At 34.2% G+C, this 19,237-nt stretch overlaps 1 protein-coding gene across 2 annotated transcripts in view; it reads right to left on the reverse strand.

Annotated features, from left to right (window-relative positions):
- LOC120307462 (maltase-glucoamylase, intestinal-like) overlaps nucleotides 1–19,237 on the reverse strand; it is a 139,218-nt gene that overhangs the window by 26,464 nt on the left and 93,517 nt on the right. For both annotated transcript variants that reach the window (XM_039342280.1, XM_039342279.1), the window contains exons 13-24: nucleotides 17,016–17,129; nucleotides 15,731–15,815; nucleotides 14,650–14,767; nucleotides 13,582–13,753; nucleotides 11,469–11,585; nucleotides 11,228–11,382; nucleotides 9,604–9,688; nucleotides 8,300–8,356; nucleotides 7,355–7,479; nucleotides 4,267–4,355; nucleotides 1,943–1,992; nucleotides 1,054–1,224 (exon numbers count right to left, since the gene is read on the reverse strand). In XM_039342280.1, the coding sequence (XP_039198214.1) occupies nucleotides 1,054–1,224; nucleotides 1,943–1,992; nucleotides 4,267–4,355; nucleotides 7,355–7,479; nucleotides 8,300–8,356; nucleotides 9,604–9,688; nucleotides 11,228–11,382; nucleotides 11,469–11,585; nucleotides 13,582–13,753; nucleotides 14,650–14,767; nucleotides 15,731–15,815; nucleotides 17,016–17,129 (1,338 nt within the window). The remainder of the gene's footprint in view (nucleotides 1–1,053; nucleotides 1,225–1,942; nucleotides 1,993–4,266; nucleotides 4,356–7,354; nucleotides 7,480–8,299; nucleotides 8,357–9,603; nucleotides 9,689–11,227; nucleotides 11,383–11,468; nucleotides 11,586–13,581; nucleotides 13,754–14,649; nucleotides 14,768–15,730; nucleotides 15,816–17,015; nucleotides 17,130–19,237) is intronic.

Consider the following 19,237-nt stretch of genomic DNA (forward strand, 5'->3'; position numbering starts at 1 on the left):
CCATTTTTGTTTTAAAAAAGGGTATCACTACATTAATAAATAACCGCTTTATGTCTTTTATTGGTAGTACAAAGGCCATAAGGAAATATGAACAAAAGCATATTCTAGAAGCAGCAGATTAAATAGAAACATTTTTGTAATCTAGTATGACTGTTAGGGAAACCTGTACCTTTTTATTTCTTAAATAATGTACAACTGGCAATATTAATCAGCTGGAGAAACTGATTTGCCGACAAAATATTGAAGGAGCAGACTGTAATTCAGAGGGCTTTGCAAGGCAAAAAATGATACACAAATATTCTGGGGGCCTCTTCAAGGTGTGTGTGACAAGTGAGAAGGCAGTTATTTTAGGAAAATGATGAGACCAGCAGTACTAATTTGATTATGCTGCATAATCAAATTAGAAGTGGCTGTATGAGTATTAATTTCAAATCCCTACTAGCCACCTGGTTATGAATATTAAAGTTGACTACATTAGTCTCAAAATGTTCTTCTCAGTTCAATAGGTGAAGTAAAGAGAAATATTGAATGTATATTGAACTCCATGTCTCTTTTTGCATCAATCTTTAAAGGATATATCAAAGTAACAACAAAACAACAAAAATAAAATTCTTAAAATAAGGTGGGTTGTTTTTGTTTTTTTTGGTGCCAGTCAGTTTGATCTATATGGTTTGGCTCATGGTCTAGCTACAGTGTTTCTCAACCTTGACAATTTTAAGGCATGTGGACTTCAACTCCCAGAATTCCACAGCCAGCATGCCTTAAAATTGTCAAGGTTGAGAAACATTAGCAGTTAAGATGTTGGGTTGTCAACCAGAAGTTTGAGACACAAGCACTGCATGAGGGGTGAGCTCCTGTTCTTTCCCCAGCTCCTGCCCACCTAACAGCTTGAAGGCATGCAAACGCTAAAGGAATGTATTCTCGAAACATTATTATTGACTACATTATAAATCTAGTATATACACTCAGAGCTTATTTTTGAGTAGCAAGTGATATTATCTGTAGGGGGGAAAAACTTCATTAACATTTATGAAAACACTCAGCAATGTATACCTTGTCTGCAGCATTGTACTTGACACTCAAGTTATATGATTGAGCCACATTATTTGAGGTCACTTTCACATCTGAAGGCTCAAGGGGTAACCCAAGAATCTTGATGTTCTCAAATATCAGATTATTTGGATCTATATAGCCTTTATGTTTCACTGCCATAGTTAAGACTTTCTGGAAGACAGCAAAAATATTACACAACGCTTTTGTTAACTGATCTTAGTTATATTTTCTATGATTTCTCTTAAAACTGAAATCATGTAATTAAGAAGTAAACAATAGCTTGTTGTAAATACGTTACAATCAACATCTCTTGGAAAAGAAAATGTGTTACCATCATGCAATCTAATTGCTATAATGAAATGAGTTTTCTTTAGCATTTAAGTTCAGTAAGATTTCCCCCAATACTAAACCCGTTGATCATATTTATTACAAATTAGGGAACTGTTTAAATAAGATTTAGAGATGCAGAAGAACAGTAAGGATTTATGAGGAAAATAAATTAGAGCTAGAGATAAAATAAAATAAAATATTAATTTACCCAACACTGTTCACTATAGTAACCCTATAGCTTTCCATCCGTGCAAACTATCTGTATACCAATCATGCACTCACTTTTACATATATTGTATTAAATTAACCACTCATTCTCTACTCTTGCTCTGATACACAAATCTTAAATATCCTTTATTCTGCTATTCTATATAACAAAATAGGCAGGAATATACTTACATAAAAAAAAATACTTCTTTCAACAAATATTCATTCTTCATAACAGGCCACATAGTGTCCACTACCTTTCTTTAAGAATTTACATATTTTAAACATATTTATTCAGTTAAAATTGAATGAAATTTCTGGGAATCTCCATCACTAATGAAAATATACTTACATTTGTGACAGTAAAGTTATATAAGAGATACTTTTCATTTGCCACTGTATCTAAAATATAAGTAAAAATATGTTTTAAGTAATATTAAAGCAAGTTAATCAAAATATTTTAAATATTTATGTATTACATGTAATAAATATATATTATTAATATTCTGAATGCTATTTGGCAAATTTGGTCATAACTTGTCTTGATGTCTGTCTAAATATCTACCTATAGATAATCAAACAGATGGAACAATAAAACATAATATCAATAGAACAATCGAAAGAACTGTCGAATAAATAGATAAAATATACCCCAAGCTAAGATAAATTGATATAAAATGTTCTACAGATCAGAGGTCCCCAACCTTTTGGGCACCAGGGACCGGTTCCGTGGAGAGAGGTTTTTCCGCAGACCAGTGGGGGCATGGTTTTGTGTGCTGCCTGCATCCTGCGGATGGGGCTTTGCTTCCTTGTGCAGACCAGGGGTTGGGGACCCCTGCTATAGATGGTATATAACTGTCAATAATGGACAAATCATACAGCAATAAATGTTAGAAATGCCATAACAAGAAAGAATATTTTATATCCCACCAATTTTGATAACATGCTGCTGAAATTCAGTGGTTTGATTCTAGGGTGTGAGAAAGGGACCAGAGGCTACAAAACTTTATCAGTCATAAAACACATCTTATATGCTTTACCCTTGCATAATTCCTAATTGAAGATATTGGTGTTTGGGAAAATGTGAGTGTGAATCTATCTAAACTATAAATCCTGAGGTCATCAGATCGAATTAGCTGAATGCCTCCATTTCCCAAAAAAAAATTCTATTATGGACAGTGAATTCCTATCACATCCAAGATATTTTTTATCTAATTTAATTGAAATATATAACAGAAAAAAGTGTCCCTTCCTCAAAAATGATCTAATTAACAATAAAGTCTGTTCATGGTGAAAGAAGAGATTTTAAAAATAATTAACTAGTAAGAAATGTCTTGCCCAGGTCAGTATTTGACAAATGGATTACTGAAAAAATAAACTGCTAAAGGTGTCTTTTTTTCTATTCTGAAGATGTTACCCACTGAATATTTTTGAAATGGAAGACATTTTTCTCATAATAACCTTTTATAAAACTATGTGACCCAAACTGCTTTATTATACAGAGCAGACAATATATGCCTATTAAAATTCTAGACATACACTTAATTGCTAAATATGATTTGCTCTTAACAGAAAAAAAGTAGAAAGTTTGCTAGCAAATTCTAAAATGCAGTTACTTTTGATCATAAAATCATTGCTCATACATTTTCTTAAAGAAAGAGATAACATTTTATATTGCTTTATTTTTAAATTAATGCAATGAAGATCTGCTTATGTTAGATCTTGAAAAAAGAGTTCAATAACTTTGTAGTACAATATTATCTGCATATCTTAAAGGCATTCAGTATTCATTGCAGTAATTATCACCCAGTTTGTTCTGTTTTTTTTTTTTTTAAATCCTCTTGTTATTTTGCTGGCTTTTTAAAATAACCATTGGTGACCAACAAGATTATATATGATACAACACAGAGGTCTTTGATATCAGGGAGAAAGGTAATTTAAGAAACACAGAGATAACTGTTATTTTGCAGCACTTTAGAAACCATTGCTAGCAAGCAAATAAACTATTGAATTACTGCTAAGCGCTAAGACATCTGAGAATTTCTAAGAATTGTTATCCTTTCCATATCTCCATAAATGCTCCTACAAATCAGGAGTTTCAAATACCAATAATGGAGAGTAGTTGTATCTCAGTGATGAAATGAGGGGTCCTTGGCACTTCCTGAGCTTGGTTGTTTTCTTGTAGAGGTTTCATTACCCAAAATAGGTAACCTCTTGGAATCATTAGATATGAGATGGGCAGCAAATGAATTTTACGAATAAATAAATAAACACCATCAATGCTAATAAGGAATGGGGTTTGCTCTCAGTTTATATTCTGATGGCTTACCCTGTCAACATTGATGATGCTACCTAGTTTAAGTAAAAAAACAATCAAGCTCAGAGAGCACCAAGGATCCCTTGTTTCCAAGTAGTTTTGATAAGATAAGGTTATTGGGAAAGTTACACTGTTAATGATGAAATACTTGAACATGTAAATGCCCATAATGTTAATTTTGAATTTAACATACTGAAGATATATCTCCATGATTGTTTGCATAATTTGTTTTGAAATAGAAAAAAAATTGCTTGCCTACCTCTATTATCTCTCTCTCTCTCTCTCTTATTCTACCGTTCTATTTTTCTAACATTCTATCGTTCTATCTACTACCTATCTATTTCTGTTAGTAAGTTTACCTCTTGTTATTCCATCATCCCAGAATAAGTCTCCAGTTGCTTCTCCATTCTCATCTAAAGCAATTATAAGTCCCATAGGTTTTGTACGGCTGTTAAAAAACATATTGCGTTTATTGACCCAGATATTGATAGCTTCTATAATAAGACTACATTCTCATCCATTCTATTCTTCTAATGATATCATGAAATAATTGAGCATATAGGGATTTGTAATGGTTAAGAAGAATAATAATGGGGTGAAAGACTAATGTTTATTTGGAAATAAGTATCATTGTGTTAAATTAAGCTTTCTCACAGAAAATAAGTTAAATTGTTTCAACTGAGGTCTATTTACTATGAACCAAGGGAGACATCCCATCATAATCACAAAGCAATTATAGGTGTATGTTGTTATTTCCAATTATATCCCATTTTATTGCCCATACAGTAGTCAATGTGATTAGCAGCAATCAATTATACCACATGCATTTAAAATTTCACAATCTGTGCACTCATTTTGGCAGACAAATGCAAAGTCAGCCAATCCCTTTCCAGTCAATGACTAGCATACAAATACAAATAAATGCATTTCAATGCTTCTGGAGAAAAATATAGTGGCAGAAAGACCCTATACAATTCATCTCCATTTTTATTGGTCTGGAATCCCTGGATAGGACATCTCCAAAAGTTCTAGAACCAATTCTAACTGTAGTGGTTGTTCGTCCATCAATTTCGATGAAGACCTTGACATCTTGTGGGTTATGGGTCATCAACAATGTGTCCATAGGTGGCTAATAAGACCGATGTTAGCACGGAATGTTCTGCCACATACTGAACAAAGAAATGTAGACACTGTTACTTCCGCATTTACAGTTCTGGCTTTGTGGAATGCTCGCTTCTCTTGTGCCAAGATTGTCCTTCTGTGTTCATATGTCTGGCAACCCTGGTACACCAAGGTGCGCCATGTTGGTCGATCATGTGCCAGAAGTTCCCAAGAGATGGTGTTAATATCCAGGCACTTAAGAGAGGCTTTCAATGTGTCTTTGTATCACTTCTTTTGTCCTCCATGAGATCGCTTTCCTTGAGACAGCTCACCATAGAAGAGCTGTTTAGGGATGTGATGATCTGGCATCCTTACAACATGGCCTGCCCAGCACATCTGGGCTTTCATCAACAGAGTGTAAACTGATGATAGGCCTGCTCTGGAGAGGACATCTGTGTCTGGTATCTTATCCTGCCACTGGATCCTCAGAATTCTACGAAAGCAAGTCATGTGGAAGTAGTTCAGTTGCCTAACGTGCCTCCTGTACACTGTCCAGGTCTCACTAGTATACAACAGGGTAGTTAGCACTGCTGCCTGGTAGACTTTAAGCTTGGTAGCAAGACTTATTCCATGACGTTCCCACATGTTAGTCCGCAATCTGCCAAATGCAGAACTTTCCTTGGCAATTCTACAGTTGACCTCGATGTCAATTGTCACTGCACGGGAGAGGGTACTACCAAGATACGTAAATTGGTCCACTGCTTACAGCTTTTGTCCCTTTACTGTGATGGTAGGCTCTTGATATTGGGCTTGGAACTGGCTGGTACATCACTTCAGTTTTCTTCATGTTGATGAAGAGGCCAAAGTTGTCACAAGTGGCTGCAAATTTGTCCATGCTGGCTTGCATTTCCTGCTCCGATCCTGCATTAAAGGCACAGTCATCAGCAAAGAGGAGATCTCGTAGCACAGTCTCCTTTACCTTGGTGACAGCCTGAAGTCTTCGCAGGTTGAACAGTTTCCCATCGGTTCTGTACCTTGTTCAGCATGATGTTCTCAGCCATGCTGTCAGATGCCTTTCAGAACATCTCAGTGGGAGTTAACTGTAGTATCATTCCTATCAATGGCAACTGCAGAAATGTGTCTCTAATCTGGAGACCACATAAGCTGCAAAATGCTGCTAAAGCACCTGAAGGCAGGACAAGAAGCAATGGATGGAAACTAATCAAGGAAAGAACCAACCTAGAACTAAGAAGAAATTCCCTGGCAGGAGAACAATTAACCAATGGAATGACTTGTCTCCAGAAGTTGTGGGTGCTGCAACACTGGAGGCTTTTAAGGAGAGATTGGACATTAATTTGTCTGAAATGGTATAGGTTTCCTGTTCGAGCAGCAGGCTGAACTAGAAGACCTCCAAGGTCTCTTCCAACTCTGTTATACTGTTATTCTGTTAAAATGTAGCACTGTCCTTTGTACCATTGCTTTTTCTGCTTTAATCTAGATAGATATGAATATAGATATACAGAATATGGCAGAAATTATTTTGTGATATTATTCTTTAGGAAGTAATTGAAGTGTGAAAAATAATATAGGCACAAAGCTACTATGGGGTGGTTGTATAATGCAAGCAAGATATTTATATGCTCTCCTTGACTCCCTTTTCACAAATAAATGCAAGAACACTACTCTCCCAAGTTCTTATCTTCTTTCAAAGGAACAAATTCTGTTTTCATCAGCTTGAAATGAGAACTAATAAAAAAATATGCAGAAAATTTCTCTCTATACCATTAGTTGTGTGACCTCTGGACAAAAGTTTAAAGTTCTATATTTGGAAAAGAAATGTTAAATCCATCTGTAGGATTGGTTTATGCATTGTGAATATTTTGTCTTCTTCCCAACAATATTAATTGCTGTTACATGCCTGTTATATCAGGTATTTGGACACAATAAGCTGAATCTATGCCAGAAAAATGAGATTTCCATAACATGTTGGAATTAGGTATTTAAGATTTTATCCAAGAACTGGAAAGTCTGTTCAAATTCCTAGATGATAGAAGAAAACTTTCAACCCTCTAGAATCCCTATGGACTGCCTATTAGGGTCTCCACTCTTCAAACTTAAGTAACCAATATTTTCTCTTGCTATGTGATATTAACCAACTTTTGTGTTATTGTCACTAATATCCAAAAGAAGTACAATGGCTAAATTGTGCTGCATTGCATTTGTTTACGGTGAGGTTAAAGATCAACTTTCTTTTCTTTCTTATATAGTCTATTTATTCAGTGCATTAGACATATTAAATAGATGTCACAGCTGCATGTTTAAAAATCCACTAATGTCAGAAAATACCTGTAAACAGTTGTGTTGGCTGGTTGTTGAATAGGAAAAATGTATCCTCCTCTAAGATGAAGTCCAAGTTTGTTTTCTGGAAGGAACATTTGACACTCTTGTTTTCTGCAAGGTGCTTTTATACCCTGTTTTATAAGGAAATTAGAAAAAAGGTTTACTATACTCATAAAATTGTTAGTACAAACTAGGATTGATAATCCTACAAACAAAGAATAATGTATACATTCCTTTTATAACTGAAATAATTTTGTCAGAGGAAGAATCTCATGATTCTATTTATGTATTTTATATTATAGGAAATGAAAAAAATGGTTAAAGTAATTCAGCTCTTCTATTCATATTGAGTAAATTCTACTGTCAAATTAATGGGGGAGAGGAAACTGGGGGCATTCAACTTGACTCAATTTGAAATTTGAAATTTTTCTATGAACTTTACGCTCATATTTTGTACGCCGCCCTGTGTCCTTTGGGATTGGGCGGCATATAAATCAATTAAATAAATAAATAAATACAATTAAATAAATATAGCCTTAATGTGTTTCTAAAAAAAAAAGATTGTATTGCAACTTATGTATTGTTTTTGTTTTTTGGCAGGATAATATTAAAACATAAAATGCTCAATGCCCCACCCACTCCCTACAAAACTTTCTTGGAAAGGATAGACAATTTGTTTGAAGTACTTCTTTTTTAATCATCAAAAGTAATCTGATTAAAACAATGCTTCAGTGAAAGTTAAATATTCTCTTTGATCTGAAGTATCTAAGTATGTTGATTTGACCTTTTGTGTATACTGTACCCCTACAAAATTCTATGCAGCTCCAGATCTTTGGCCCATATGCATTTTATAGTGTATAAAAATGATGCAGATTGCTATGCAGCAGACTTAATTTGAAATATTAATACTATACTTTTAGGGGAGACATTTTATAATAATCATGCACTTACTGTCTCATACTCATACCACACAGCATCAGGAATGTATGCTGTTACCGTATCAACACCCTGAAATATTAAAAAGAAAATATTTCATTTATTAGCAACATCAAAGGGAAAATGCCTTGATATTATTAGATTTTTTTTCTAGGCTGGAGGTAGATGAGCATGAATTTGTTTCTCTTTGATTCTTTCCTGACTCTCTTACTGGAAAAATTATTTGTCAAGCATTTTCTTCCATATTATAATGTCAATTACTATTTCCACCATAAAATGCCCTAAAATGATTGTAGACTTGGAAGATTTGGAGAATGAAAATTTTCATTGTGGAAGGAATAGTGTAGTTTTTGAAGCAATAATGAAACAGGAAGGAAGGAAGGAAGGAAGGAAGGAAGGAAGGAAGGAAGGAAGGGAGGGAGGGAGGGAGGGAGGGAGGGAGGGAGGGAGGAAAAGGAAGAAAGAGAAAGAAAGAGAAAGAAAGAAAAAGAAAGAAGAAAGAAAGAAAGAAAGAAAGATGATTTATTTTATTGCATCAAATAGAAACATACTAACACAATAACTTAATATTTGGCTTCCTCTAAAACCATTTGCTAGATTTCCTTTAGCTAAACAAAAGATGAATATACTACTTGAAGTTTGAAGAGCTAACATTACTTGAAAAGCAACTGTACTTTTGTTCACACAAAATGTCAGGTCTGCCATCTTTGGCTTGATGCCTCGCTGGCATCCTGCCATCAAAGGCTAGGGAATAGGGGACATGATGTGGATGAACAAATGGTCAATATGTGATGGGAAAGTCAGTAGTGATGGGAAATAGGGAGTGACAGCTTGACAAAGAACAGAAAAGCTGAGAACCAGTAAGTGCCAGCATTCAAGGCCATGCTACTGGAGAAGAAATGTGGATTACCCCAAACATCTCAGCTTTCTCAAAGCACATAGACAAACTGGTCATGGGAGGAGAACTGGTTTGAAGGGAAAACTTCTCTATCTTTTTAGTGCAAGAAATTTAGTTCTAGCCTGACTTTACTGTAGCCAGCATCTTTTAATAAATGAACCTATCACTTCAACCAAATAGAGTCAAGGGACTTTCTTTCCTAAGGAATCAGACTGGGGCAGGGCTGACTGACACAAAAGGAGATAGGAAGGAACTATGATGAAAAAGGACATGCTCATCTCTTTCATTCAATTATTTAAATTATTTTATTACTTCTACTCTTTTATTTATCACTTAACAGAGATTGTGATACAGGCCTAGCATGTACTTACTGCAAAACAAAGAGTTATGTATATTGTAACTTAATAAAAATTAAATATACCGGATCTAAGACTGGAGTAATAAGTAGTCCAGGTCCCCACAAGAATTGTCTGTCTATGGTCCAGGTAGCTTCATCAGAGTAGAATCTAAAGAAATATTATAGTATTAAAGTTATGTTTTTATGATTGGTGAATCTTAAATAACTATTTATGTATTGGAGACACTATTGACAATTTCAAGTATAACAATTTCAAGTAAAGAGAGGGTTTCATATTTTAAGACAACTCACAAGTTAATATTGCCACATGAAATATGTAGGATTAGAAACTTAGTTATGCTTTAATGAAATCAACCATTTGGATTCTATATACAATATATTCTTAAACATTGTCTATTAAGGCTTTTTAATATTCCATGCATTAATGAAGCTGAAACACTTTTAGCTTTGTCACTCAGACCGTATTTTGGATTAATACATAAATATTGATATAAGCAGATTTATATACTGTACCTCTTTCTTCTGCCTCATTGATGGCTGTAAGGTCATAAGCTACTTTATATATGAAATTGTGTCTCTGTGTATGCATATAAATATGTATTCTATTTGCATATTCTGTAAATGCCCTGGTTTTCATTGTGCCATCATCTAACCAATGTTTTACATCCTATCTGTCTTTTCTTGCTTTGATTAAATCAAGATACCAGGCATTGCAAAGGAACTCGTTTTCTTGTATAGGAAACAACGGCAAGCAAGGAGACATAAGAATGAAGAAAAACTATGTGCCCCAAAGCAACAAAGTACTATCTACTACTTTAAAAATAAAATCAGACTAAATACATCATCAAAATAAATGAAAAAAAAATCCTTCAGCATTCTGAGAATAAGGTAGAAAAGTAAGAGCTCTTTTGCAATGGAAGAAAATTTCTGAGTGATCACAAAGGCTGATTTTAACACAGCTTTAGTGTCTACAAAAATATTCCTAGAATGTCAGGAAATGCTTATGATGTTCTGAACAAATTCCAGATATCTTCAAGCATCAGTGAGCTCTAGGCATAGAGATGTTTTTTATTATTATTTTTCAGCAGTTTAGCTTGCTGGAAACTAAAAGTACTTCTCCTGGAGTTTATTAACTGTACATCTATAATGATTAATTATGATAACTGTCTCTTTATTCCTGTAAGAATAAGCCTTATACATTGCTATAATCCTCCCAGTGAAATGGAAATGAATCTAGCGCTCCAGCTATGCTCTTCAGAACACCAAAGCTTGCTTGCTTATTTGTTTGTTTGTTTATATTTTGAGGCTACCCAATTGAAGAACATGTTGTATCCAATCTCAAGCATTGCAATGTGGCTCCTTAAATCCTCAGGTCACATCTGATAATATTTAATATTTGATTGTTCTAATTCCAGCAGAAGAGAGGCATACTACTTTCTTGTTTTAAAACTTTTATAAAATTTAAAATCTGTATAACTTTCATCTGTGACAAGACTTTTAAAGAATTTAATTTTCTAAGAATCTGAAATAATATTGAGATCAACTTCTTGAGTCTATAAAGGCTAATAAGTACATTCTAAAATGTGAGTCTATTTGTGTAAGACATAAATATAAATATATAGATACATAAATATGGGAAGTGTAAAGTTCTTTCCCATCACCCGAAATCTTAAAAGCATGAACTTACTCATGTAGAACAGGTCTTGCAACTGTCTCTCCCCGGGCATGTGCTTTATAAAACAGGGTATAGAGATATGGCAACAAAGTGTAACGTATTGTCAAGTAGTGTTTCGTTGAATTCACCAAAAGCGAATTGTGTCCAAAATATGCTGGATCTTTAGGCTAGAAATAAATATTTAGAAAATTACTGGGGGGGGGGGAAGCCTTCAAACAATTAGAAGCTTGATCAATTTTAAAATTGGTCTTACAGCATATGCTGCAGCATTGTGATTCCTAGAAAATGGGTAAAATGCTCCAAGTTGCAACCATCGTCTACAAAGTTCTTCTGAGACATCGTCAAGGAAGCCACAAATATCTGTCCCAATCTAAAATAGAAGCATATTAAAAATCATTGACATACTGTATGATATATCTGCATAAGATGTGATGCTACTGTATCTACAACTTCTACATTAATCAGTTCTCAGATGACCAGTATAAATTGATTCACACTGGTCTTTTAAAAAAATCTAAATCATGTTTAGCTGATTGAACAAAGAGAAATAGGATAGAATAGCAATGAGATGAGCTATTACTATATATGTAAATATTTGTATCTGACTTTTCTAAATATATGTATATGTATACATACATATTCATATATACACATATACATATATATATACACACATACATGCACATACATGTATGTATATGCATGAACGTATATACACATACATTCTATGATTAAGAATGTATCATAGCCCATGAAAAATCAGTCAAAGTTACAAGAGACAGACAGCTTTTTAATATATATTTTTATAAAAGCACAAATACCAGAAGAAAATAAGCTTCAGGCTGTAAGGAATTGCTTAGTATAATAGCAGATACAATAAATGTCTCTTCCAACAAACAAACAATCAGCCTCCTTTCAGAGTGAGGAAACAAGAAGGAAAAATCTACTTTAGCTTTCTTATGAGACAAGGAAATTCATATCACATTGGTGCTCTTTCAGTAATTTTGATTCTAAGCTACTTTTAAAATAGAAAGAAAATAATAACAAAGGTCTTATAAAAAGTCTTTTGCCTCGTCTATTCTGAGGTACCTTTAAATCCATATTTTTGCTTTTAAAAAATAATTTTGCTTTCTGAATACATCTTTCAGTCTCATCTTTATTCTTTGGATTGTCAAACTGCAAAGCTGTACTGTTTTGGAATGGTAGATGATACAGCAGGAGAGACTATATGTAACTCAGGGTCGAATTATGGATCCTTGGTGCTGTCTAAACTTGCTTGCAAATGTTTCATTGCACAATTAAGTGACATTGTCAGCATGATGCTACATAGTCAAGTAATGAGACATTTGCAAGTAAACAAAGAGGTCCCAGAAGTCTTCAGATCATACAGCCTACCAAAGGATTATTCCAATAGAAAAGAGATAGTCAGACCTTCCAAAACATATAGTTGAAGTTTACTAAATCATACATTGTGCAAACTAAGTCTAAAGAATGTGGTATGCATAGATCTGACCTAGAGAGATACATTAATCCAACACTTTATCTTATGATGGCAATTTGGAAATAAACCTCCATTTGGTTATCAATGACAGACACTCACAGCTAAAAAACTTTTATTATACACATTAGAAAACTACAGCATTACATTACTTTTCAACATAATCACCATTCAAATTGAGGCACTTGTCATAATGTCTTACAAGGTTTGAAATTCCTTAGTAGTCGCTCGATGTCAAATCTGGGCTATAAGGGTGGTGATAAAAACTTCCCAACAAAACTGCTTCAAAAGTTCTTGGGTGCATATAATGGTGTGTGGGTGATCATTATCATGAACTAACACCACACGTGTTTTAGAAAATCCTGCCAAATGTGAAGATGCCAAAGGAGTACTGCTAGTGAAGTTCATGGAGTGTGGTTTGTCCATCAATTCAGAATCTACTGTGAAACGTTACAAAAACTCAGGTGAGCCATCCATAACAAGCGTCGGGGCATGATAATTTACAGTGTGGTGTTGGTTCACAATCATGCTCACCCACACACCGCTAGATGCACCCAAGAAGTTTTGAAGCCATTCCATTGGGATGTTTTTGATCACCAATCCCATAGCCCTGATTTGGTGCCGAACAACTACTAATAAGGAATTTCAAATCTTGTAAGATGTTATGACGTGCCTCAATTTGAATGGCGATTATGTTGAAAAGTAATGCAATGTTGTAGTTTTTTAATGTGTATAATAAAATTTCTGTATCTGCAAGTGTCTGTAATTGATAACCAAATGGAGGTTTATTTCTAAATTGCCCTAGTATTTTATTATGCCAGAATTTAACAGTTGGACTAAAACTACTATTACAGTTAAAATAGCTTACAAAAGGATATCCAAATAGACCAAATTCTAATATTCCTGGTATAGACCACTTAATATCATTCCAAGTTGCAAAATTATCTCCCAGCCAATGTCCTGTGAATTTTCCAGAACCAGAAAATGTTGATCGGGAAAGGAGGAAGCTTCTATTTTCATGGAAAATAGTCTTGAGTGCTCTGAAAACAACATAAATTTATGACATTAAGAAATTGATATATTTTACTGAGATGAAAAATTGGAGAAAATGAAAGGCAGGCTTCAACATACCTACAACATATCCAATAAATCCTTGCAAAATTAACTTATGAATAGACTATTAAAGTCTAAAATATGAGCCAGTGCTTCAGATTACATCTTATAAGTTGTGTGTACTAAATAGATAGCTTTTCAATTCATGAGAAGGATTGTGTGAATAAGCGTGTTTTGGCCAAATCACAAAAAATAAAATAAAATTAGGTTTCACTCCTGGATGGTTTTAGACTTCACAAGGGAGTAAGATTTACCAGTAGAATTTTGATAGTGTGTTCAATATTTATTATAACATGTTAAGAGTTTATATTTTTGAATATTCCAGTCAGGTGCTAGTAGAGAAATCATGGAATTGTTGTGTAGTAATCTTAATCATTTTTTTTTTCTAATACACATTCTAAGATTGGTGATGGGGAGGGTATTCCAGTATTTGAGGGGCTGCCACAAAGAAGAGGGGGTCAACTTATTTTCCAAAGCACTAGAAGGCAAGACAAGAAACACTGGATGGAAACTAATCAAAGAGAGAAGCAACCTGGAATTAAGGAGACACTTCCTAACAGTAAAGACAATTAACCAGTGGGAACAGCTTGCCTTTAGAAGTTGTAAGTGCTTCATCTGGTTTTTAAGAAAAGACAGCCACCTATCTGAAATAGTATAGGGTGTCCTGTTTCAGTAGGGGATTGGACTAGAACACCTCCCACATCCCTTCCAGGTCTATTCTGATTGATTGATTTTTATTCTTGTGATTACCTATCCAAACTGAAACAAAGAAAATCTGGCACAAATTAAATTTAAAGGGAAAAAAGAATGTAAAATTATTTACTTATCAGTAGCTATAGACATGAAATATCCATAGAGGCTGTGAACATCATAATGTTTCCCTGCCTTTTGGACTGCATCCATACAAAGTGTCTTTGAATACATAACTCCATCCAGAATCTCTGCAGAAAAAAGACATTTTAAAAAAATCTATTAAATTAAAAAAAAATCTCTATTGAACATTTCAATGTATAGCTTTCTGGAAGAATAGACAAGCAAATGTCATTTTTTATGGAATTCCAGTTTTTGAAAGTTACTTTTTTTCCCTTTAAATCCACTACCCTAGACTAGTTTTTAATAAGGTTAATATTCAATATTGAGTTTGCTAATTCAAAATTACTTTAGGAATACAATCAGAGCTCATATCAACTCAGATACTTCCTAATTAATTCAGATACTTCTCTGTACTAGAATAAATGCTATTTACAAATAATCGCAACACAATTGTATCTGAATCAAAAGGAAAAAAAATCCTAGTTAGATTGAATTAATGATAAAGAGCAGGGGTGCCAAGCCCGATCGCATTGCGGGCCGTATCGTGACATATCGGGATGTTTTTTGCCTTAGTGGGGCTGGAGCGGGCTTGGCCTGCTTGGGCCATATCCAGCCCATGGCCCACGTGTTTGACATGCCTGGTATAGAGTCTCCTGTGTGGGAAGACGGTTAGACTAGAAGGCCTCCAAGGTTGCCTTTACCCCCTTTATTATGTATTCTATATCAAATTAGATTTGATTTAATTAATATAGTTATAAATTAGGTCAGCACTTTTTACCTTGCTGTACTGAAGTTATTTGTTTAGATTTTAAAATCCCCAAATAAAATTATTTTTAGTTAGAGTTAGGGTGATAACTTGTAAATCATCTGACAATTTAGCAATTAGTTCATTCTGTTCCTCCAGAAGAATCACTATGTTGTAGCAGACAGTATTTCTTTAACAATTGGTAAAGGAATTGTTTCTCAAAATATCTAAGATTCTATCTAAGGACCTTGCATATTTATTTAACTACTGTGGGTTATTGATTATATAGATATATGAAAAATCTACCATAGAAATTAAATAATTTTGATTTCATTTGAGAACTTACTGGGAGTAAAAGGTGGGTAGTTTAAATTGTTTGCTGCACAACCAGTTTTTGATCCTTTGACAAAATTGGATACTTCATTCATGTCCTATGAGAAAACATACATAGAAATTCATAAATATGTAGTTGTAATCTTCAGACACATCTTAATACCCATTAGGATCAAGGTTCCATTCAACTTTAAAAAAAATAATTTTAAAAAGCAATCACTCCGAGCAACATATTTAACTGCCATAATAATTTTGGGCCTTATGGAGATACCCATGGGTTAATAGAGAAGATATATGATTGAGGGGACCTTAGTGCTATCTGAGCTTGGTTGGGCTTTTTGCAGACTTTTTATTATCCAAACTAGGTAATCATCATCAGTGCACTAAGGTTACCTAGTCTGGGCAATGAAATGTCGGCAAAATAACCAACTCAGAGAACACTAAGGACCTCTCATTTCAACCTGAGCTACAAATATTTTCCTCCAAAAAATATGACCCACTTTCTAGTAAATAAATATTTTGTGACTAACAAAGCCCACTGTGGCAACAATTTTCATGAATAGGCAAGTCTACGTTTGAATCTGTAAGCCAGTTACTGAGAATTCTCAGTGCCTGTTTACCAAATTCTTTAGTGGGTAGCAGAACTGAATGGTGTTATGCATCTAGTTTTTCAATTGTTGTTGTCCATCTCAGCTCTTTAACAAGAGAGACAGCCTTCTTCTTTCAAGAGGAGACTTCTGTTGCTATGAACAATAAGCCATGACAGCAGACCTTGTCTCATTTTATATGGAACCAAAAATCAAATTTTATTAATGTTTGGGTTGGAAAACCACAAGAAAATTCTAAACCTTCAGGCTAGACTGGGAAGCTGAGATAGCAACCTGGAACAAGGCTATACTGCTATATTGCTGCTAGGAAAACAAAATGGATGTTTTCATGTAATCCCTTGGAGCTGAGCTAGACTTAGCAACTAGACCGTAACAGCAATATTTTACTGTTGTTCAGGCTCATGAATGTCATACTTTCCTCCTTTTCTATTCTTTGCTCAGATATTATAATATCCCAGGGGTTCCAATCTGTTTGAATTTCAGCAACAATTGAACATGTCTGAATGTGCTAGGCATGGATAACATGCATTTAAAAATCAAAATATTTTCTTCCAATGTTTGTATTCCTATGAGAAAATGTATCGTTGCCTATGAAAAGAATAAAAATTTGGAGATGCATATTTTTTGCTTATTGCTAAGTATTTTTTGCTATCAACTATTTGTTTCTTCACTGTGCTAAATAGTACTTACAATCCACAATCCATCAAAATGAATTGTTTTATGAAAATTGTTGCACTCATACACCCACCACTGAACAGCTTCAGGACTGGAAAAATCAGGGAAGACTGTTGTTCCTGGCCACACCTGCAGGTAAATATATATATATATATATATATAATTGGTCTACAAAAGGATATAAAATTTCTTTTAAAATAGTTTTGCAAGATACTAAGCAAAATGAAACAAGTGGAATATCTGAGTGATATTTCAAAATGAAACAAGTGGAATATCTGAGTGATATTCCACTTGTACTAAATTTGTTATTTATGTGTATGGGAAGACAATAAAATAGAAAAAGGCAATTATATGTTAGATACTGAAATTCAGTTTTTATTAAATTGTTTCTTTTTCACGTAATAGTACTACTTCAAGAAGTTGTCACCTAGACAACTTAGTGGATATCATAAATGCCATTACGTTTTGCTATGTTTTTATATATACAGTATATATAACATACTGCAAAGTTCTGACCCAGTTATTTTCTGTTAGGAACACCCACAAAACACTGACACCCAGATATGTCTCCAAAATAGGATATATCTTGCACATGCATATAACTGTTTTATATATAATTTTTGTGTGCATATATGCAGGGGTGGGATTTAGCCTTTGGCAGAACCGGCAGCTAATTTTTTGTTGCCCAGGCCCAGAATGGACTTCCGGAAGCAGCATCCACACAGAGAACCAGTTGTTTACATATTTGAATCCCACCACTACATATATGTATAGATATACATACACGTATGCATATGCACACATTTGTGTATGTGTACATATATAGATTTGTATATATGTAGAGACGGGCAGGGGGAAGTGAGAGAGACCTAGAAGTCATGGGTTATAAGGAAATGTAAATCAGTTTTAGTTCTTAGCAAATGGCTATCATCAAAGAAATCAACTTTTTTAAATCTCATCCTCCAGGATGTGTAGGTAAATAGATAGATAGGTAGCAAATTCTGCTTGCATTAATTTGTATTTCCCCCCTTTTCTGAAGACAATGTTCAAAATATCAAACTTATAATCTAGTTAATATTTTCAGTATAATTTAAAGAAAGAAATGCATTGAGGGAGAGAAGAAATTTGAATCTGTTACCAATAAATGCAAGATAACATTGATATACTAATTTAAATATTATACTTCTGCCTGCAGCCATTCCTCATAACTTATTGAGCATGAATAGAATGAATAGAATGTTTATACCTTCATAATAATAGACATGAATATTACATAAGAAGTTACTAATAATCTAATAACATAACTTGCAGGTTACTAAACAGAGCAGGAAGATTCTTAATAAGCTCTATTCAATCAAAATAGAGTTGGAAGGGACCTTGGTGGTCTTCTAGTCCAACCTCCTGTTCAAGCAGAAGACCCTACACCATTTCAAACAAATGGCTATCCTGTCTTTTCTTAAAAACCTCCAGTGATGAAGCACCTACAACTTCTGAAGGCAAGCTGTTCTACTGGTTAATTGTTCTCACTGTTAGGAAGTTTCATCTTAATTCCAGGTTACTTCTCTCTTTGATTAGTTTCCATCCATTGTTTCTTGTCTGGTGCTTTGGAAAATAAATTGACCCCCTCTTCTTTGTGGAAGCTTCTCAAATACTGGAATACTGCTATCATGTAACCCCTAATCCTTCTTTTCTCTAGAGTGGCCATACCCAATTCCTGCAACCATTCTTCATATGTTTTTGTGTCCAGGCCCTTAATCATCTTAGTTGCTCTTCTTTGCACTTTTTCCAAAGTCTCAACATCTTTTTTGTAATGTGGTGACCAAAATTGGTGTGGTCCTACTTAGGATTTATAAAGCAGTACTAATTCTCCACGTGATTTTGATTCTATACCTTTGTTTATACAACCAAGGAGTGTATTATCTTTTTTAGATGCTGCCGCACACTGTTGACCCATGTTTAAGTGATCATCCACTAGGACTCCAAGGTCCCTCTCACAATTATTGTTTTTGAGCAGGTTTCACTTAATTTATACTTGTACCTTTGATTTTTCCTGCTTAGGTGTAAAATCTTGCTTTCTCCACATTAAATTTCATGTTGTTGGGTAGGGCCCATTGTTCAAGTCTGTCAATATTTTTTGGGGATTCTGGGATGTTGGCTATTCCTGCCAGCCTAGTGTCATCTGCAAATTTGATGAGTTACCCTTCAATTCCCCCATCTAAGTCATTTATGAAGAGAAG

The sequence above is a fragment of the Crotalus tigris genome, unplaced genomic scaffold (assembly GCF_016545835.1).
Source record: "Crotalus tigris isolate CLP2741 ecotype Arizona unplaced genomic scaffold, ASM1654583v1 scf7180000017783.2778290, whole genome shotgun sequence".
Lineage (NCBI taxonomy): Eukaryota > Metazoa > Chordata > Lepidosauria > Squamata > Viperidae > Crotalus > Crotalus tigris.